The sequence below is a fragment of the Phalacrocorax aristotelis genome, chromosome 11 (genome assembly GCF_949628215.1).
Source record: "Phalacrocorax aristotelis chromosome 11, bGulAri2.1, whole genome shotgun sequence".
Taxonomy (NCBI): Eukaryota; Metazoa; Chordata; class Aves; order Suliformes; family Phalacrocoracidae; genus Phalacrocorax; species Phalacrocorax aristotelis.
The window spans coordinates 21,718,862-21,741,197 of NC_134286.1; the positions used below are offsets into that span (position 1 = coordinate 21,718,862).

General features: G+C 43.1%; 1 protein-coding gene and 1 long non-coding RNA gene across 3 annotated transcripts in view; both read left to right on the forward strand.

The window, feature by feature from the left end:
• The first annotated feature begins 200 nt into the window (after positions 1-200).
• LOC142062997 (uncharacterized) lies at positions 201-3,668 on the forward strand. Its single transcript, XR_012662605.1, has 4 exons — positions 201-509; positions 604-788; positions 1,216-1,336; positions 2,855-3,668. It is a non-coding gene; the product is annotated as an uncharacterized LOC142062997 (long non-coding RNA).
• Positions 3,669-5,736: 2,068 nt separating this feature from the next.
• ABCB7 (ATP binding cassette subfamily B member 7) overlaps positions 5,737-22,336 on the forward strand; it is a 41,168-nt gene continuing 24,568 nt past the window's right edge. The window contains exons 1-4 of one of the 2 annotated variants that reach the window (XM_075106266.1): positions 5,737-5,923; positions 13,383-13,460; positions 15,050-15,136; positions 21,526-21,645. In XM_075106266.1, the coding sequence (XP_074962367.1) occupies positions 5,762-5,923; positions 13,383-13,460; positions 15,050-15,136; positions 21,526-21,645 (447 nt within the window). In that variant the 5' untranslated portion in view covers positions 5,737-5,761. Of the gene's footprint in view, positions 5,924-8,081; positions 8,306-13,382; positions 13,461-15,049; positions 15,137-21,525; positions 21,646-22,336 lie in introns of those variants that run through there. The other variant, XM_075106267.1, reaches the window with a different exon arrangement.

The following is a 22,336-nucleotide window of genomic DNA, read 5'->3' on the forward strand; positions in this document are numbered from 1 at the left end:
GCCCTTCCCTCAGGCCCTGGGACTGACGGGACCCCGGCAGCGCCCTTCCCTCAGGCCCTGGGACTGACGGGACCCCGCAGCGCCCTTCCCTCAGGCCCTGAGACTGACGGGACCTCGGCAGCGCCCTTCCCTCAGGCCCCAACAAGCCTTTGGCGCCCGGCTCGCGCGTGCGGCCGGCGGGACCGGCGGGAAGACGACGTCACCGCGCCGGGCGGTGCCGCCAGAAGCGCCCCGCCCCGCCCGTGCCTGCGCTCGGTCCATGGCCTTGAGTGGCGGCGCCGGCAGCCAATAGAGCGAGGCGGCGGCGGCGGCTCCTGGCTGATCCGCTTCGCGGAGCCCGGTGAGGACAGCGGCTGCCCCAGCCCGGACAGCAGCAGCAGCAGCGGCGGCGGCGGGAACGGCCTGGCAGCACCGGCACCGGCGACCCCCGCGGGGGAGGGCGGCGCGGCGCTGAAGCAGCTGCCCATGAACGACCAGCTGCGGGAGCTGCAGACGATCATCCGGGACAAGTGAGCGCCCGGCGGCGGCGCGGGCAGAGACCAGGGCCAGGAGTTCTTCGGGCTATATTGGCGAAATTTATGTATCTTTTATTTTCTTTGACAGAGGGAGAAGGAGGAGGGGGGAATCGGTCTGTGCATAGCGGCTGTTCTAGAGACAGAACCGAATAAAGGACAGATTCTCCTGTGCTCTGGGTTGACGGTGTTTGCGGTCCAAGTTGAGAGAACTTGCTGATCAAGTCTGAAGTGAAACATCGAGACAGGGAAAACAGAGATACCTCCAAAGGAAAGGTGAGCCTGAGTGCGAAGCATTTTGCAGGATGTTTTGGGGTTATTTTGAGCATTCTGTGCTTTATTACCTAAGTAGAGAGTATCTCTGTTGGAAAGCTGTGAACTACAAAAGAGAGACTGTGCGGAGCAAGGACATGGGCAAGAGTAGCTTGGGAGGACTGGGCACCCCTCTGAAACCACGGGTGTCTGACCCGGAGCGCCGAGTCCCAGCCCCGTGCCATAAAGCTCAGCGGTGGCAGGATCTGCTGGTGTCGCCCCGCCGCGGCACAGCAACCTCCCCGCTGGCGTGCGCAGATGGAATTTTTAACACACTGAACACTTGTCCTTTCTGCTGTTTTACCTCTGAGTATGTGTGAACTTGTTAAAGACCAGGAGTAAGGATAGTTTCTTACAACACCTGGCACACTCGCCGTTCCATCCCTGGCAGGGCCATGAGCTGCTACCAGAATGCAAAGGAGCAGCAAGGCCTGCACTGCGTAAAGACCAGTGCTGTTTTCACTGAGTTCAGCAAGAGGCTCAGCACTGATATCTGTGTGACATGAGTTGAGGTAGGTAAGGAATAAAAGACACATCTGGGTTCACCTCTAAGGTTTTCCCTCCAAGCAGCTCCTCTCAGCTGAGTTTTTGATGCTTGTCCCCTTGCTGCCTGCCCTAAGCCAGCATCGCCTGTGCCTCCTCCATCACAGCCGTCAGAGGCAGCTTCCCCTCGCATCCCAGTACTGTGCCAGCCCTGCCTAACGAAGACCAGAGGGAAAAGGGGAGGCTTTGTTCAGATACAGGGGCTGTGCTAGAGGAACTGTGAAGGATCAGGCCGTACGTTACTGGAAAAGAGAGGTTATTTAATTGGGAAGCCGGACTGAATCAGCGTGACCGGTCTAGAAGCCAAATCACACCTAGCTCTCTCGATATTACGGGAATGCAAGCAGTTGTTCACTAGACGTAGTATTATTGATCAAATGACTGGCTTACGGCATTGATAAGCTGATTTATTAATTTCCATCTTCCTGACATTGATAGGGCCAGGTCAGTTGAATTTTGTTTTTTTTAAAACTTATTTTTTGTCTTTAGGTTTGCTTGCTGTCAGGAGTCACATTTCAAACCCATGCGAGTTGTGCTGTATCCTAGTAACTGCTCTCTGAATGCTTATTTTTAACCAAGCTCTAAAACTTCTACAAGTCAAACTGTTAATTAGCTGACACTGCATGGCCAGCAGTAAACATCACTATATCAGAATTTAACTGTCAGCTTCGTATTTGAAGTTGATACTTCTAGTCCCCTGAGGGCAAGAAGGTATTTTAAAGAGAAGGGAAGCAAGATAAGGCAGAGGTGGGGACAGTGAGAAGAGATGGGAAGACAAATCCGTGGATGCTACAGGAAAATACAGCAACAAAAGAGCTCCTAAACGTTTTCCTCAGTGTCGCCCTTCGGCTCTGGAAGTCATTTCTTAGTAGAGCACAGAAAGACAAAGCGCGTAGAGCAGACAAAGTCTGTTCATTATTAGTGCAATAATTCCTTCTGTACGAGAGCTAAAACAGTCTAGTTGTCAGTGAGGAGTGACACCCTCTGCGGTTTCAGTAGTTCTCAGTCGCGACAAACGCGCTGTGATCCCTCCGCGTGCGGGCACCGCCTCCGCTGCCTTGCTGAGTGCTACCAAGCTTCCACCTAATTCAGCCACAGAAAGACATCTCTTCCGCAGCAACACCTACCGCCAGCTCCAAAACTGGGTAGTGAAGCTTAGTAGGGAGAAGCCCATAGTTGTTTTTAGCTGCTTGTAAAAAGGGGAAGCCACAGCAGGCACTGTAAAACGGAGCAGTAAATGGGTCTTGGGGAGCATCGTACCGTGCCCATACCTGGGAATTGTTGCAGCGTTCACCAAACAGCCTGGAACCGCTCCCAATGCCCGAGAGAGAGAGGGTAAAAATGGAGGAAGGACCTCCAGATGGAAGTCCATGGGCCAGCAGCGCAGTTGCTGTTCCGGGAGGCAGGCAGGAAGCATTACGTTAAGGCCATGCTTATATCTAGCTGTGCTTTGGGGCAGCTCTGCGGTTTTGCTCCCCTTCCTCCAGGTATCCAGCTGACAGACGGTGTCGCAGTCCTGTGGCCGAGATTGAGAAGTGAAGCTCGTGCCTGGGGCGGAGCTCTCCTCACAGGGCATGCGGAGTGAGGACACGTCTCTGCAAGCTGTCCTCAACCTCCTGGTCAGCCCTTTCTCTTCCAAGAATTGCCTGGGAGTCGTAGCTTTGGGTTCATAACTCGCTTCAACATTCCCTTTGAAGGGTTTAGTGTAGCCCGGCCCCATCTTTAGAAATGCCATTTCCCTTGGATGGAGGGATTTGGAACCACCTTCTGGCCAAGCAATGAATGGGATTTCTTCATAGTTCTTCTGGTCCTTGCACAGAAAGCATTCACAGACCTGTCAGCACCTTACCTGTTCCCTGTCAGCAACGCTCCCTCCCTTGGACACGCTCTTCGCACGTGAGGCCGGTTTCGTGTGAGCATACGAGTTGCCAGCTCTGCTTCTTACCCGCCTGTAAATAAGCATGTGGCTTGTTACTATTTCTTGATGAGGATTAGACGCAGTCCAAATCAGACATATTCAGGATGAGAATGGGTGTATTAGGAACAATATCAGCCTTGTCTTGGAGGCTTCTCTGATAAAAACTGGTGCTGGAGAAGGCCTGAATTAATATACCTGTGGGAATCCTTTGTGCTAATTTTTATAGCTTTTTATAAAGCCTCGTCTTTTACTGCAGTTTGTTCTTTCATTCTGCCCTGTATTTCACAGTTGACATCAATATGCAAATGTCGGGGTTTTTGTCTGTTCTGAACACATTTTCCCCCTTTCATTTCTTTTTAAATAAATAGAATTCATTAATTCCAGCTTATTGCTTCTGAAATGCATTGTTTTTATGGGGTGTGTAATCCCTACACACTGGAATTTCTGTGCTTCTGCACTACACCCTGAGGTATGGTTCTGACAGGAAAAAAACATCTAAGTACCCACTTCCAGTATCTTTTATTAGCCAGATGATGCCATCGAAGTGTGGAGAAAACATGAGGAAATTAGTCTTCAGGCCAACACCCGCTGTGTCAGGGGTGTCTTCATTTTTTATTTTGCAATATTTCAACACTAAACGTTCCCCATCATATTTCATGGGAGGTATATATTTATTTCTTATGCAGTTGGAGCTTGCTTCAGAACTTTAGAACTGTATTAAACAAAAAAAGAGTGCTAGTCCGGAATAAAGAATATTAATTGAATGCTCAAATGCATGTTTTCATCTTACTGCAAGTACATAAGAGGTTCTACAGCTGACACAGTGCACAGGCACCTGGACCCTGTTGTTCTCTCTGTATGTAAGGAAGACAAGGCTGTAATAACGCAGTTGCCTCAGAGTGGTGGTGTGAGGTTTAACAATACATGTTTGTTGAGTGATTTCGTCAATCTCCATTAGCGAGAGAGGCATCAGAACAGTGTCAAACCCTGCAGTAACACAATTCAGGGTTCTTTTATCCACATGCAGGATGTCCCTGTAGCGCACATCCCAAGAGCTTGATAGGTGGGAAGCACTGGCCATGTATCGCACGACTGAGCGCCTGTGCTGCTGGGCTGAGCTACAGACGCTGTACGTATGAAGGCAATACATGCAGAAACATCACAGAAACATTTGAAACCACTCGAAAGATGCTGCAGTGTTGGCCAGCCTGTCTGTCCAGGCTATCCCAGACAAAGGGTCACAAGTGTCCCATTTTGCCTGGTCAAACTTCCGTGTTGAGAAGGGCATACGGAAGGAAGCGGATGTACGGAAGCCATAAGCCTAGAATTCCCGTTTATCTTTCTGAATGATGCCACTGGGCGGCACTGTTCAGACCAAGCTCTGCCAAATGCAATTATGATGAAGAATTAGATTAGTGACCGAGAAATGTCACCTCTGTCATTTAAAGTGAATCCCGGTCAGGAGCAAAGTTGCGTATCAAAGCGCAAGCTAGAGAAAGCCTGCCTCATTAAAAGTCAGCTTTTATCCAATTGTCCTCTTCCTTTCTGTCTGTCTTTCTCTCCCGCAAATGAGCTTACAACTCTCCCTCAAGGCAAGAGCATCAGTAGTCAAGCTCTGGTAGCTTTGAAGAAATCTTTACGTGATTAAAAATGCCGCACAGAGTTACAGCTTCCTCACAGCTCTGCATGCCAGTCAGATGAGAGTGTACAGGCCATTGTGAATGTAATCCATGGTGTATCTCTGTCTTCCGAAATTGGTGTTTAATTAGGAACCATACTGTTGCCGCATTATTGTGGTCTCAAAGGAGCTACGGCTGAGCTGCCGTAGCCGGCATTAGCCGAAGGAGCTCTCCGAGGGAGCCTAACCCCAGGAAGGGCGCAGAATACAGAACTAGGTGTGCGCGGAGACGTGCCATGCCGTGTGCCGCCCAGAGCACACCTTCCCCTCTTGGGGCTCTGCAGGCCGAGGCCTGTCTGCACCCAACCGAGGAAACCGCCGGGGTGGCCGCTTTGTGGGGGTCCCTGAAACCTGCCACGAGGGACCCAGCTCGGGCCCCTCTCCTTGTCCCACAGCAACGTTGGTGTCCGGCTGCGTGGGGAAAGCGCCAGAGCGCTAACCAGCCATTTGGAAGCAGCGCCCTACTGAACAAGGGAGGCTTTATGAAGTACGGCTGTATTAATGCAGCTGGTGATGGATACGAGCGATGCTCAGGGTTGCGTGGGGTGGGCTTGAGGCCCCCCTCGGGGCGCTCCCGCCTCGCCGATGCCCACCGGGCAGGCCGAACGGCCCCGGCGGCAGGCAGCCCGCCTCGAGGCGGCTGCGGGGCGAGGGCTTGCCCGGTCGGCAGCCGGGGTGAGGTGCTCCTTCTCCCGCTCCTCACGACTGGGCGGTCGGGCCGGGCCGGAGCCCGCCCCGCCGCTCCTCCCAGCGGGTCCGCCGGCGTCCCACAATCCTCCTCTCTCCTGCCCTCGCAAGATGGCGCCGCTGGGGGCTCCGCGGAGCCTGGCGGCAGCCGCCTCCCGCAGGCGCCGGCTGCTCGCCCTCGCCCTGCTCCGGCCTCCGGCCGCCGCCTGCGCTCAGGGCTGGCTTGCGGGGAGCAGCGGGCAGCGGGCCCGCTCCGCCCCGGGGAGCGGCCAGGTGCGTGGGGGCGCCGGTGCTGGCCGAGGGCGGGCGGTGAGGGGCTGAGGAGGGGCGGCGGCGGGCTGCCCCAGGCAGCGGTGCGAGGAGGGCCCGTTTCCTCCTCGCCTCTCCCGGTTGTCAGCGCTGGGGGGACCGGAGGGGGACCCCGGGGGGGCCACCGCACTCCCCGGAGCCGCCCCGGCGGGGGAGCCCCTTGCAGAGGGGTTGGGGGGGGCCACATGGCCCCCGCGGTGCCCGCCTTGCATCGCGCCCGCTGCGGGGTTCGGTCGGGGCATGTAAAGTCCGGGGCAAGTTTGGGCCCGGGCAAGTTGGGGCTGAACCTCTCCCCCCCCTGTGGCCGCGTTCAGGTGACCGTTCTGTCTTTTTACAGTGCGTTCGATCATCATTTTGTGGACAAGCATTAAAAAACTCATGCCCTGAACAGGTGCTAAACATTTGTGTAGAGAATAACTTGTGCTGACAGCTAGTTTTGCTGTTGTGTAGGGAAAGGAAATGAGAATTCTTTCTATCAGCAATGGAAGGCTGTAACAAGTTCCAGTGAATGAGTTTTTTGTTGCAAGTAAAGAATTGGGTACACATCTCAATAATTCATACGCGTTTTTCAAAGCGAGCGAAGGAAGTGTATCGCGAAGATTGAGTGAATGAACTTCCCGTAGACTCTCGGATAGCTATTATTTCTGTTCGATAATAACCTTTTTTCCCCTCTCCCCGGAGTACCGCTGTTTATGGCTAGCTTTTCAGCGTCGCGTGCCTTCACTGGTTGCCCCGACAGGCAGAATTCTGTCATGGGCTACAGTCAAGTTCAGTTTACTCAGTAGATGAGATGAGCAGGACTGAAGTAGTATATTTGGGATGTTAGTTTTGCAGTTTAGTTTTGAAACTTGTGCAAGACAAGAAGCTGAGAATTGAAGTTGATGCAGACCAAATATATTTGGATATGTTAAAATATGTCTGGGTACTCATTACTGTCCAGTGTTCCTGGAAACTTATTTCAGATGTTAGTAAATAACAACATTATTGTGGTGACGTATAGAAATATTAATTTTAATCCCCTTTTCCTTTTTGAGTGTTTTTGAGAAATGCCAGTCCTTGCTGATAAGTTTTAATTGCCACACATTGCTAAGTGTTGATTTGCACTAGGTTTTCTGAACTAGCTAAGGCGATGTCTGTAGTGTATATTTATATGTTCGTCTCTTCGGCCTTTTAGTTTCTAGGTGTTTCTGTGTTAGAAAGTGGTCAATTATGCATTTCTTTTTTTTACAGTTACAATAACTCTACTGTTACAGGTTTTTTTACTGGTGACTAGTTTTTACTTCCGCATCAAGCTCTGTTTGGATGAAAATTAGAATTCATTAAATGCATGAGCAAGATCTTAACATTTTGTTAAATTAAAAACTTTGTGCCACATTATGACAAATAGGGGACATGTTTTATGTAAGCGTCATGGAAATTTGTTTATTATCTAGCAAGAATCTCAGACTTAGTTTTCTGGAGTTTTTGGGTTTAATGTCCTTCAAAGTTTTGGGACTAGCTGACACGATTTTTTTAACATTTCATTAAATCTGCTGACACAGGAAAATGCATTGTCTGGTGATTTCAATTTCCATTTCCTTTTTCTTTTTCTTCTCATTTTTCAGCTAGTTTGAGAAATGTTGTGCCTGCACCAACAGAAGTGACTGTCAGAAGTTGGCTAGGCACTTCAGCAGGTCGTATTTCAGAGTGATCAGCTGTTGATTTTTATAAGTTAGGTAATTAAAAACTTCTGGGAGCAAGTACATGCATCTTATTTTAGTTCGTCATTTATGTATTTTGCTGTTTATACACAAATGAGGACTGCAAATATTTTTAATGGGCTTATTCTGAAAGCTTTTCTATATATTAAAAAATGGAAGAAACGCACTGGGTTTTGTGTTTAAGACAACTTAGACTTGTTTTCTGTGGTCCTAAGATGCATGCTTCGCAGTCATCTGGGAATAAGGGTTAATGAAAGCAGTGTTTTATAGCATGTGTTCTTGTGAAAGCTTCCAGGCTACTGTGTGATGACATGTCTAAGTATATATATTTTAGTGTGTGGGAAAGCTCTTATCTTACCTTTATTGCTATATTCTAGGTATCACGTATGGGTTAGCTCTTGCACTAGCTTGTTGAATATAACCAAGGGCAGTAAATGTGAAGTAAACGCCCGTGATCCAGCCTCTTAATCTCACGTAGGGTGGGAGACCAGCAGGACCCAACCACTTGTGAAATCCAGATAGTTGGTTTTAACAGCATGTCTTCCCCAAAGTGTTCCTAAATAGCACGGGCCTTCCTGGAGACACCACCGAATGATGGTCATACCAGCAGCACGGTGCGTCTCACTGCTGGAGTAAAGTCACTTTTGTGAGTAAAATTGACTGTACCACCGCAGTTCTGCTTTTATTGATATAACTATACAAATAGCAGGGGTTTGTGACAGCATAGCTGTGTCAGTTAGGAGTTGTGCCTTTTACAGCTCAAACCGGTAAACAGTATAGCCATAGCTTAACTCTTGAGGAAAAAATGGGATTAGAGGAAGGAAAAAGCTCTGGTGAAATATGACCATAAAGGCAAATTTGCTAACCATTCTTTTTGAAAGAGATGATTTCAAACACTTGCTTGTCATCCTTCTACTCTACTTTGCACCTGTGCAGTACTTGACCCTCCCCCATCTTTATGGTTTCCTGTCTGTTGTAAGCTTTTTTTTATGCTTACAATCAATTGTAAGCTTAATTGTATTATAATATACCTATTTTTCTATGGCACTAAGTACGAGATTCAGATATAGTGGAGTTGTTTGGGTGCTGTTGCCTTACAGATCCATGTCTTTCTTCCCTCACACATTTTTCAGTCATTGTGACGAGAGTCTTGTTTTTCTGAGTAATAAGATGTGTAATGCTTGAATCCTGGGGAGGAAAAACGCTAAATTTATGGAGGGGAAAAACAGGTGTCAAAAATATTGTAGGATTGTGATTGGACTCCATTTCTTGCTATTGAGATCAGTTTGTATTTCCCTCAACGTGGCTCCTGCAGTTCACCCTCCTGCAGTTGGTTCGTTGTGGCAAAACTTGCGTTTTGAATTTAGGGTCTGCTGAGTAGCAATAGAGAGAATGGGTGTGTTGGATGTGGGCTGTTGGTGAACTTTAAAAAGTGACCAAACAAAGACTGTGTTTTTTTTCTAGGAAGCTTAGGGGTGTTTTGTAGAACAGTTTGCCCACTTCCAAAATGAAAACAAGGGCAAATTCTATTCAGTCTAGAACTTAAATGGAAGGAAAGTAGCATTTGACCGAAAAGGTCCAACAGCCTTTAACTAAGGATAATTATTTTACTAGGTATCTGACAAGAATTACACCGAGGGGTTTCTTTCAGGGAGTACTTTGGCAGTTGTAGAAAGCAGGGCTTTGTAAATTATTCTAAGTGTAACGGTAAAAAATAGAAGACATGGGGTTTTTTTTCTTTGTATTATCTTGCCCTTCCAGCTGCTACATGACATGTGATAAAGAGCGTGTTCTTCTGCATAATTTAATAATATCCCTTGCTCTGGAAATGGTTATAAGAGAAGTTTCAGGTATTTTTGTTAAATTTATTTATATTTTAACTTTTTTTTTAACCTGAAGCCTGGTCTGTAAAATGATACTGATGTTTATTGTCTAGAACTCATTTCACATGTCCATGTGTGTTGCTAAATTCTCTTCTCTAGCCTTTGGTGGTGTAGTATATGCTTTTGTAACAGAAATTCCTTGAATTTTCAAAATCCCTTTATAGAGGGAGTATTGCTGCTGAGCAGGTCAGCAATCCCATATGTCTGTCTATAAAAATGAACATCTAATAATACTGAAAATGGTTGTGAGGAAGGATATATAATGAAGTAGGGCAGACAGAAACACAGGCACTTGATCTGAAAGTCATCTGGGGAATACAGGGGAGGGCACAGGGTAAGCAACGCTTCCTGTGGTAGGGGGTGCTGTGGTGTACGTTGGGGTGCCTGCCGTGATGCTGTGTGGGTTTTCCATTCTGCCATTGAGACGCGTTTTAGCAAAACCAGCCGAATGTGAAGGTCTGTTAGTAAGATGTTACAGGGGAAACTCCTTAAGGTATCTTTTTGTTAACCTTCTTGGTTTCGTTTGCTCTGGGTATGTGTACAGAGCAATTGCGTGTTGGCCTTTGTTAAACGTAACTCCGGTTAAGTTTATATTGTTTGTATTGGTGACAGTTCAGTCTATATTTATAGCAGAATATTTTCACCTTTCCTCTCATCTTCCCCTGCTCCTTCCTATTCATCTTTTCTTTTCTTGTGTTGCAAACTCAGCAAAATTAACAGTGGGACTGAGTCCTGCACAGGGGCTTGAATCCTACCTTCAGTTATCTTTTCTGTTACAGTTAGTTTAAAAAAACCCATCCCCACTAGGTTAGTGCAGTACGTCTGGAACAGTACGGAACGTGCTCCAGAGAGAAGCTTCTAAGTGTGGATTTGACCTTGTGCAAATGTGTTTAATCCCTGTTGTTTGTTTGCATTTATAGTATTTAAACTACTACCAACAGTCATGACACTTGAGCAATATGACTTTTATGTGCAATCAGTACTAGACATCTGTTTCATCCTTTAGAGTATAGAGAATCATATCCAAAAATACATTAAAAGAGCATAATGGTGTAGAGTCAGGCATTCAAAAGTTAGGAAATGCCAGAATTAAAGTTCCTTGTATAATTTCTTAAAATCAGAGATAAGCAGGACTTGTTCTTCCTCCTTTAAAGCAATAACCTGCTACTTTGATGTGTTGCAATAAGGTTCAAGTTTGCCTTTCCTTTGCAGTCTTAAATCTCTTGGGGAAGAGCTGTAGCGAGGGAAAGTGGAGTGCCAAGTCTGCCTGCAGGATGTGCGGAGAGGGATGGGGTGAGCTTCAGTCCCACTCATTTGGGCAGTTTGCTGATAATGCTCTGATGGCCAGAGGACTTATCAGTGAAGTAAATTGTTCACCTTGTTTAATTCTTTGTTTCTTTGCTGAGACTTGGTTTTTAGCAGGAGCTTGGGGGAGGATTGTAATCTCCAGTCCTCCAGGCTCAAAACTGAAAGAACAACTTCAGTTTTCCAGTGTACCTTGTGCAAATCTTTTCATCTTTTTGCTGTATTCCTCTCTCAACCCCATGACAGTTTATAGCTTCAGTTAAGTAGATAGGCTATTTAATGCAGTAACTGAGACCAGATCTGCTGGTGTTTCAGTAGAAGTTGTTTCTGTGATGTTGTTTGTCTCATAGGTCAGTCAGAAGAGAACTCTGGGGTCAAAGGATGTGAACTATTGGTAAAATATTTTTATGATGTCCTATGACTACACTCTAGAAGAACAGTAATTAGCTTCTTTCCAGCAGCTGTTGGAGCATCAGTTGTCTACTCCCATGTACTAGGAATCTAAACCAACAACAACAAAAAAAGTTAAATACCTGAATTTAAATTCTTAGAGTACCCAAGATTACTCTCTTGCAAGGCCAAGCAGGAGAGAATGGTGCTGCTCAGGAGAAGTTCCAGCTGTGTTGTCTTAACAGAAGCCAAAGCATAGTTGTGAGCAGTGGTTCATCAACCCCTAAACTTCTCTTTGGGGTGGTGTCTTAACAGTCTTTTATCAGCATTGTGTGTTTAAAGAAGTATAAATGTTGGTGGATTTCAACATACTGACTGTGCTCTAGGCTGTAGGAGACAGGAGCTCAGTATCTTTGGTGTGAGTGTAGGACTTGTTGGTATTAAGCCTCTCATCCTGGATCATGTCTCCACTATAAATTCTAACTTGTCATCATTTAATCCATGCTTCTGACTCGCCTCTGACTGGTGAAGCAGGTGTAGTTGCATTGATGTAACAACCTTTGCTGAATTAGAGAACGCTGCTGCCTCCTGTATTGGTTGTACAGCTTAATTTGGTGTTGGGTTCTGGGTGCTACCCAGATGCCACGACAGTGGTTCCTGCTAGGAGTGCTGACGGGTCTTGCGTGTTGGTGGGAGCTTTTGTCCAAAATAACCATGCTTTTGTAATGGTTACATTAATTTGCAGTAACTTGGGATATATTGAGGCATCTTGAAGTTTTTTTCCACGATATTTTCTGTTTATGAAACTGCTCATATGGAGAGTGTATTCGTTTCGATGGAATCCTCTGTGCTGGCGTGAAACTGTAAAGTTATATCTACAACGAAGTGCCTTATAAATGCGGCTCCTTCATTTAACCCAAGCCTTGGAAGCATCGGGGCAGTTCACCCAGGCCAGCTAGCTCTAAGAGCAAAATGTATAATTCTAATGTTTGCTTTTTCTCTGTATGTAATGTCATATAATGGAAATGCTTGAAATAAGGAGGTCCCGTGTGGTGAATTGTGGGGGAATGATCTTCATTTTCTTAAAAACGACTGACTGAATTATAACTTACGGTGTGTGTCCCAGGAGAAGAGCAAAGGAATGTTTAAGGCAAGGTATAAAATAGATGCTGCTGCTGCTGCAGTTTGTCAAGGTTAAAAATACCCTTTTTTATGATCAAGTTCTATTTTTTTTTTCCTTTTTGACATCTGTCCTTTGCCTTGGGCTGCTGAGCAGTTCTTTCGCTATTTTGCTCTGTGGTAGTGATTTTTATATAGCATGAGGTGTGCGGTTAATATTGCAACAGAGCAGTAAAAGATTTAATATTGAATGTGTCAAAGATGATGTGGCACCATCGTTGCTAACCAAAAGAGAGGTCCCTGTTTTGCCACCGGGAAAGCACTGCCAGCTAGTCCATCTAAGGAAAATAAATGGCCCTTTGAAACTCTTACGGAAAATGAATTGCTTGAAGTGTAACATGTAAAGCATGCTACAGTTGGTGCCTAGCAGCCTACCTATTAAAGACAGATCAACGGATGCATGAATATTGGGTATTTTGTGTCCTACCTACCTAAAACTTGTAGTCAGCCATGCTCTAATTCCTGATAATCCCAGTGCTTCCCAGTCAGGAGCTGCAGCTTTGATTAGCGTTGTGGTCTGTGAGACAAGCACGGCATGAACCGAGCTGAGAGGAATTGGAAATGGCAGAACCTATAAGCATAAGAATAACAATTCATAATGAAAAATGGAACAAAAGAATTTTTGAAAGAAGTGAGAAGACAACCTGGGAGAAAATTAAAATGAGAGGAAAGGGAAAACTTTGGGCTTTCATGGTACAAAAGAAATGAAGTCTGATGGGAGTGGGGATTCAGGGAAGAGAAACGTTCCTTGTCACTTAGCATTTTTAATGGTTGAATGTAATTTATTTTACAGCTGCTCCCCACCAGTTTTCTTTTTCTGTGGTCAGTTGTTAAAAAACAAAGCCATCTGCCTTGTTTTCATGTTATGCTTGTTTACATAAACTAGATGAATCTTCTCTGAATGTGAAGTGCATGTTCTGCATGAGTCCATTTTCACTTTTTTTTTTCCTTCTTTTTGTTCTGTAGTTTCCACCAATCTGCAAGCAAAAATCATGGCACAGTCTGGGGGGAGATTATTCAAGGCCGTTACTAGAGGCTTCAGAGGTAGGTATAAATTGTTTTTCTTCCTACTTGCAGGTCAGAGGAAACTCAGGCATCTTTCAGTTTATTCTGCTGGTTTTATTTTTTTTTAAATTTCACTATTTATAGTTCTGAAGCGCAGCAAGTTAAATGGCAAGTTATATTTCTGCCCCTAGAAAAGGAGATAACTTTTCTTGGAAGCTTCAGACTGTTGCACTCTCCTCGAGGTCTTTTTGAATCTCTAGAAACTAATGACAATACAGTAACTTACAAAGAAGAGTTCTTAAAACTGTATGTTTTGTGTGTTGATACTTAGATTCATGTTGTCAGGCATAGAAAACACCAGTGCACAGAAAGCTTTATTCCTTCAAAATTCTGCTTAGTTTGTGGAATATCAAGAAACCGTAGAAATGAATTCTCATCGTCCTGAGTGCCAGGATGTGTCAGGGTCTTATTCCTATGAGGTCTGCTTGCCTCAACACTAATGTAAACATATGGAAGATGCAATTTTTCACTGTCCATGGAATAATTATGGCACATTTCTTAGTGACACACTTTGCTTGAATGAAGCTAGGAAATGTATTTGTCTTGCTTTTCATTTTATTATAATAAAAATACACATGTAGAAGTGACTTAAGCAGCTAAAAACTTTTGAGGGTCATTGGGCCTTCAAGGCATGGAATCTGCTTAGATTGTTTTTTACAACATTTTTCTTTTAAGTATGGAAAGTGAAATTTTGATTTGGGAAACCCTGAGGTCTCTTATCAAACCATATACATAAAATGAGACTCCTAAAGAGCTTTTACCTAACTTGAACACAGAAATTGTCAACATGTAGCAAATCCTTTAAACAAAATGCAGACTCTGTTTGAAAAGTTCTTGTGCCACTGTTTGTGGCAGGGACTTTGAAATTGAACTTGGAGAAATACCCAGTCATAGTGATTTATTATTTTTTAGTACATCTATGTGCATTAATAAATTCAGAAATTTTCTTTGTATTTATTTAGCAGGGAATCTTGACCACATGCTAAGAGAAGTGAGCATTTGTTTTTAAAAAGCAGGTTCTTTCCCTGACTGCCCCTGTATGTGCTGGACATGGGTTGCAGCAGGTGCTCTGGACCGGGTTAACTTGTACCTGTCACGTGGCACTGGGAGGCCGTTCTCATCCTGATAGAGAGAAGTGTGAAGTGGATTTATCTATTTATTTTGCCCTCAAGTAAAGTTACTCTTCACATACTTGGAAAGAGTATTTCTGCTTAAGTGTGTTCCACTTCATTAATGTGCCTGAGTACAGTTATCCTCCAAAACTTTAATTTCTGTAGTTCACTTTTCAGTTTTTAGGTGTCCTTTTAACTGAAATATTTAAGGCTCTGTTATCTTTACCTCCTGGCTGCTTGGAACATGCTCTTTACTATTTATCATCCCTTTCTTACTATTGTTTCCTTAAGCAAGGCAAGGCTTTTAGAGAGAGGTAATATCTTTAATAAAAGCAAGCTGATGCAGTTGGAGGATGGGGAGGGGTGGGGGCGAGGAACAGAGTGGTATTCTTTCTCTTGGCTTTTGCATGCATGTTTCCTGAGGTTCTTGCAAATTGACTTTTCATTTTCACACAGATCCTCCCGAGGTGGCGACTGACAGAAAAGAGAATGTGTTGGCATGGTCATGCAGGTGGAGGGCTTCACACAGATCCAAAGGAAGGGGTAAAAAACTGCTTAATTAGTATTGCTTTTTAAATAAAACATGTGACAACTGTATTGGTAGATATGTGACTACTGTAGTAGAATAGATACTGTTTAATTGTTGATGTAGGCTTACTAGCTCTTGAATCACCAAATGTTTGTAATAACTGTTGAAGTGCTTCGGTTGTTTTATTAAAACTAGTCTTAGTGTCACACACTCCTTCGAAATTGGCCTGCATTATATTAGATTATTTTTCACAGAAAGTATGTTCATTGTAAGTTACTGTGGTTTGTTGTTTTTTGTGACTGGTATTTCCCTGTGACTTGACATTCAGGGTAGTAGAAATTGGCTTGTGGATACAAGTTAGTGCACCAGCAGGTAAAATTGTACTTAAAGCAAGCGGGGGGGAAGTAATTAAACAACATGTATTTTTACTTAGATTTAATGTTAATACATCTGACACATTTTGACTGTACTTATATTCAGGAAGCACATGTTGAAATAATTGTGATAGGTATGTAAAGAGAAGCAGTATCTCTTATTAGCTCTTGAGTTTATGTAACTTCCATTTTCTCCCTTCCTGTGCTAACTTTTTTTCTGGTATTTTGTGTATTTGCAGAACGGTTTTGTGTGATGATTATGACTTGTTCAAACTTGGGTGGGATCTTCCTAAAACTAGTGAAGTCCACGTTGATGACAAACTGAAATTTCAGGGCAGAATCCAGGTCTTTCAGGGCTGGTTTGCTCATGCTTAGCTGTTCTGATGATGTATTTCCTACAGCCTCATTTGTCAAGAAACTGAAGAGTAAAACCTAAGACTTCCTCTTAAATTTTGATCTGAGAATCTGAGAATTATCCTTTCAGTGAGTCCAAACCTGTTTGTGCTACAGGCAGAAGTCAGGAGAGATGCTACCAAAATTTATGCTTTGGTAGTAAGAGGGAAATTCATAACCTAAAGTATAGCCAGCTTGTTTTAGCAAATATCTGTGATCTTTTCTGCCCAAGGCACAGGGGAATACAGTAACTGGACGGCTTCTGTCAGTAGTACTACTGGCTCTGCATGTAACCTTAACTTTAGTCTAATTTTAAGACCCTCCTTGCAACAGGTATAGGCTCTTTCGAAGATTTCCTAGGCAAAACAGACCTTAAATCTAGCAGACTATCCTTCTCTGTGTTTACCCTAATTATATATGTTATGGAATATAATTATCATGGTTTGTATTTCTCCTGTAAATGGGAGGAGGGTATTAACCCCTGTGTTGTCACTGTGGTGATCATGCATGTGTTGGGCTTAATTATTTGTTCTTGGGGGTTTTTCCTCCTAGAATTTCTGTTCGCATGCGTATGTTGATTGGCTCAATGTTTCCTGTTGCTGTAATAACTTCATTTTTCACAACTCCATGGAGAAGATTTTTTTGTATATACATTGAACAAACTCACCCCTATATGATCCAGTTGCAAATCCATTTCACAGACTCAGCTTCAGAACTGGCCTATCTTCAAAACCACAAGGGGCTGTTTATTCTTTCTTTTAAAAGCTATTTCCGGCAATGCAGACGTTTTTCAACTGAACCCCTTTTTGTGCATTGGACAACTTCGAGGACAAATATATTTGATCGTTATAGGAATTATATGTTTTATCATCATGTATTTTCTTTGGAGTTACTACTTTTCAAAGGTCTACAGTTTGGCATTGTTAGATAATTTTAAATTTTAGGGTTTTCTCTGGTCAGAGAGGAAATGGAAGGTTCTGTTTACCAAAACGCTATTAATGTTAAGGAACGGTAGATGTTCCTTAACATTAAAACTCACTAGGAATATGTTAGCCAGAAATTTTGATGCCACCTGATATTCTTTTAGTCTGCTAGGCAGTGTAAATATCCCAGTGGTGTTCTCCATTCACCCATTACCTGCAGCTATTCCCATCTAAGCCAATCCCCTGACTTTTTTATTCCAATAAATAGAGCTAAAAGTAATTAATATAGGACATTATCAGTTAAGGCTGTTGTCTAACTAAACATAACAGCTGTTAAGGATTGTCCAGGAGAAAGCAGCAAGACCTAACTGTAGGTGAGGTGAAATGCATGAAGAGTGGAAGAAACAAAGAGTAACATTGGTTGCAAAAGCCAAGAGGTTCTCAACAAAAATGAAGGGAAGGAGATGTGATGTTACAAGTGCAGTTCTTGCACTTGTGTATACGTGCCCTTGTATTCAGCATGTAAAGGTGCTGGCACCCAATTTACCGTGAGAATTTTTTTTCCCCTAGAATTATGCTTTTAGGAAAACTGCAGGTGATATACATGTCAGCTCTCTTATACCTTCCTCTCTCCAATAGTTGTTTTACAAACCAGCCTGTTTGTTCTGGAAAACAGCTTTGGGACCGATAGTTTAAATTGCCCCTTTTATAGCAGCTTTGGGGGATACAGGACTGAATACTAAGGGTAAACACAGAGTATGAAGGGCCTGTTACCTTCCTCTCACAAGTGACTGGGATAGAAGCTTACACATCTGGGTTTTTTACAAAATAATTTTTACTTGCAGCAGCAGCTGATGTGCTGAATACTGAAGCTGAAAACAGTATTGTTCTTTACCACCTTTGTGGTTTTTTTTGTGTGTGTTAGTCTTTTGTACATAGGATAGGCAGCAATAAGAACTGTGCTGCCCGACTTGTTGCTGAGATTTATTACTTTCTTATGGAAAGACTGATAGTCACGAAGGAGCCCTGGTAATTAGCCTTCCCCTACCACCATTTCATTCAGTTGCTATTTAGCTTGCTAGTCATTGCTTGCCTCCTGCGGAGGGATGGATAGTTCAAAGACAGAAGACTGAGTACTTTTTTCCCAAAGTTTGGAAGGAAAATTCATGCCCTCGTTTAACATTTATTTAAGCTGATAAGGCAACTGAGAAAAGAATCTTACTGCCTTCCTCACCTTGTTGTTTGGTACGTAAGTCACTGTATGGTCAGATGGTGAGCTAGTGTGAAGTGATCTAGCTGAAAAATAACATGTCAAATGGTGGGAACACCCCCTCCCTTCCCAGACAACTAGCAGCAAGCTCCATATCATGGGCTCACAGCAAGCTGCATATTGTGGACTGAAACAATCTAAATGCCTCCTGCTGTTAAAAAAAAAAAAAGTAAATTCTGTTCTCAGCCATGCTTTTTCTCATGCTACTGAATTTATCTGGCTCTCTTCACTGAGATGGAATCCTGCAACAAACACTGAAGAGTTTTCTGCCAGTTTCATGAGCTGAATCAGTTCATCAAGGCGTTTCATGAGCTCCAGAGGTGGTGTGAGAAATGGGCTGGGACTGTACAATTGAGCGCTGCAAAGAGAGGAGAAGAGAAAGCAGGGGAGGAAGCAAGCTGTTGGTGGTTTGCAGAATAACCTCATGCAGATGTAAGACAGCTTGTGCTACTACAATAAGGAGGATGATACAGCTTTGTGAGTGAGTAGGAAGGGAGGCAGAACCGGGTCTTTTTTTATTCATCAGCAACAACAGCTTAAATGCAAGTCAAACTACCATTTTCTTCCATCATGCTTCTTGATAGCTCATCATCGTGGCATAGGCTTTATCTGTGAAGTCACAGGGTCAGCCCAGTGAATACTTTGTAATACTCGGTAATCTTGGAGATTGTGAAGAGGAATGATGACTTTCTTTTTTCCCCTCTTTAGGTGTTTTGAAAGGTCTGGAACCTGGATGGGATGGGGGGAAATGACAAGAAGGTGGTCAATGCTTATTCCTTTGTAGTCTTCAGTATTTGGTAGTGCGTTTTAAAAACATGCTGCATTCGAGAATAAGAAAAGGCTTTTCTTTGCTCCCTGCTATCTTAGGTTTATAATACTTTTCCTTCCATTCCTTCCATTCCTTCCATTTCTGAAGAAATAGGCCTTGAAAGAAAATATAAAACACTACTGCCACTTAAAAGGAGGTAAAATAAATGCATCTCTTAACCTTTTTATATACTACAGAGAATCAAAAAAGGGCCTGAGACCATTAAACAGATTGCTCATTTTAATTCTTAATGTTGCCACTTGCATGTTTAAACCACTTTCAACTCGTGTTTCTGTACAACAGTAACATTTATTTCATGGTAAACTTTGATGTAATATGTGTGCATTTTGCATCTCCTTTGATATTTCTTCTTGTTCCTTTGCAAGGCCTTTGGCAAATGACTGGCTGCCTTATGACTTTTTTCTGAATGGATTTACTTCTGCCACTGTTCAGAGCCATGAAGAAACAGAAATAGGTTCCTTGTGTGCGGCCAATGTATTTTGTTCCTTTTAATAGCTTTTCTGTGCAAAGTCTGACTAGCCAATAGCAACATATAATCAGAACTGGTCTGGTTGCACTAGTATCTTTTGTGTTAATGTGGTACCCTTTTTTTAACTTCCTTTTAACCTGTAAGTGGTGATCAAAGATATCTTCCAAATGTTTGAACTGCTATTTACGCATATCCGTGGCTCAGATGGAGGGAATCATGTGTATGCTGTGGCAGATACCTGCATCTCCTGAATGGATAGGACACAACAGAAACAGTTTTGCATCTTCTCTTCCCTTACAAATCTTCCATATATGTGTTTTTTTAAAAGTCATTTGAAGTGTGCTTATACTGTGTAATGCTCCAATATATTTGCAATTGTTGACAAAATGCAATATGTCTTACCCTTTGGTTTTCTTTGAAGCTATGACTAGAAATGCTGAGATGAATTTTCCGGTGCTTTTAAAAGCTTACATTTATAGGATTGGCTTCCCTGGTTGCCTCAGCAATCTTAACTGTTAACAGAACTCTCTTCTCTTGCTCATTCACGCTGGTTCTTAACAGAGAATTTCTATTCAAATTTGTTTTATCCTCAGAGTTGAGGAGGGAACGTTTGAAGTACACAATCTAGTGAGGGAAGCATTAAAACATATTGTAAAACTTCCCTTTTCTACTGACTTCTGTAATGAAAAGCCATCTTTGAAAGGTGTGGGCTTTTTCTTTCCGTCCCTTCCTCCCCAACTACAAAATATTGCCTGAAATGGAGAGATTAGCTGCTACTTGCTGCCCTCCCTTCAGCTTTAGATAACCTTCATGTCTTTCAAGTTAACCCCAGGGTAGCCAACACAGAAAAACAAGGTGTTGATACTTGTGCTGCATGTTACTGCATCTGCTGTTATTCTCAATTGGGTAGCAGGGTTTAGGTTCAGATAATATATTAGCTTGGCAGTTTAGTGGAATACATGTCAAGTGTAAGTGATACAGACATCTATCCATCTGTAAAATAACTTACATTTCTGTAAAAAAAAGAAAAAATCAACTACCAAACAAAAAATCCCAAACTAAACCCCGTAATATTTTTCAAGTAGACTTGTTAACTGTGGTCTTGTTCAGAGCAAAATTTGAGGTTCGGAGAGGAGAACCGATTTGAAGAATTCATTAAAAATTGATACAATCAGTTAAGCTAACATATGGCCATATACATCATCTGCCTCGTGAAGCCTGATTACCCAACTTCAGGGGCCATTCTGTTAAATGAAGTGGTGACATTGGAAGCTGAGTTAAGGCCACTAGAATAGTTTTTCTGCTGGTAGTCTCAGGTTCATAGGGCACCCACTGAAGGATGACCCTTTGGGTTCCTGAAAACATGCCCTAAAAGACATGAGCAGAAGAAGAGTATTTCTCACTTCTCTGCAAAGGCTGTAAGAGGCCAAAAAAATTGTGAAAGTGATTGTTGGAAATGCTTAAATTTGTAGTAATGCAACCGAATCATCTTAGCTGAAGTTTATATTCAGGTCAGTTTACATTTCAGCGTAAGTGTTCGGTTTCAGAGATTCATTTGAGTTGCTGTAATACCGATGATTTAAGTACTGTGTTCTATTATGAATCACTGAATGATCTCCAAACTACTTATGCTTATTGTAGACCTTTCGGACTTCCTTCTTGCCTTCACTTTTGTAACTTGGTTAATTTTTTTAATTTTTTAATTTTTTTATTTTTATTTTCCCTCCTGTTATTTCTATGCTATGTTAAAATAGCTTTGAAAGAAGAAAACAGAAGCCCTTGCATTTTGTACAGAAATCTTGAGAAGATGAAAAAGAATGGTCACTTTATTTGTTCTGCGAAGTATTTCAACTGCAGTGAATTGTGGCTTTCTCTGTATTCCATTTACGGCTAGCTATACTTGCACTCTTGAGGGCATGTGAAATAAGAACAATTCATCTGTTTTAATAGTGTGTCGTGGATATAAACCTAAAAAACTTACCCTTTGAAATTTTAATATGCAGTCCAGTCTCAAACATTAAGTGTCTGTTCCCTATCAAGTAAAATATGGAAGTGATCCAAATGTATAAAATTCATTCTTATGCTGTTATTTTGCTTCCTGGGGTCTCTTTATAATGCGATGCTTTTGTTTGTTCTTTCCAATAGCTGAAAGAGATAGATGCCAAAAAGATCATCAGAGCAATGTTGTCTTACGTGTGGCCCAAAGACAGACCAGACCTGCGAGCCAGAGTAGCCGTATCTCTGGGGTTTCTAGCAAGTGCAAAGGTAAGAACAGAGACTTCATTGTACTGTGGTAGTTACTATTCATCTGGAGTTCATACAAGGAATATTTTTCTTTTCTTTTTATTATTTGAGGGCTTTTACAATCTTAAGATGTCCGTTTCCTGTACAAGGAGCATATAGTATTAGAATTAATAGCTTGGATTTTTTTTTAGCAGTGTGTGTGCAAGTGCTACACATGTGCATGGTCGGGGAGATGATGACAATGACCAGAATTATTTCCATTGTTCACAGTAGTTTAGTCCAGGTTTTTCCGTCACCAATTAATAATTTACATCATACGTCATGGGAAATGTGAGTTAAAGGTTGCTTACAGATCTCTTCCTCTTGCGTGGTGCTCATCTGTCAAACAGGATTTCTGCAAGGCTCTGTGCCTTTTTCAACTCTGAACTTGAGCAGCGTGGTGGTACCTACTCTTGCTGTGCTGCGGAAAGGGGGACTTGGGCGCCAGTCCTTTCTTCATATTTCTCTGTGAGATGACAGTGGAATTTCTATTGTTTCAGGGACTCCTCTGGTGTCCTAATGTGAAAGAAGCTGTATAACTTTTTATATTGAACCATGCTTTCACTCAAATGAGTTTTCTTGCAGTCTTTTGATAATGAAACGGTTGTTGCTCTTATCTTTACTTCATTCTGTGAAAGGATCTCTAATGCCCTTGCCTCCAACAAAAATAGTG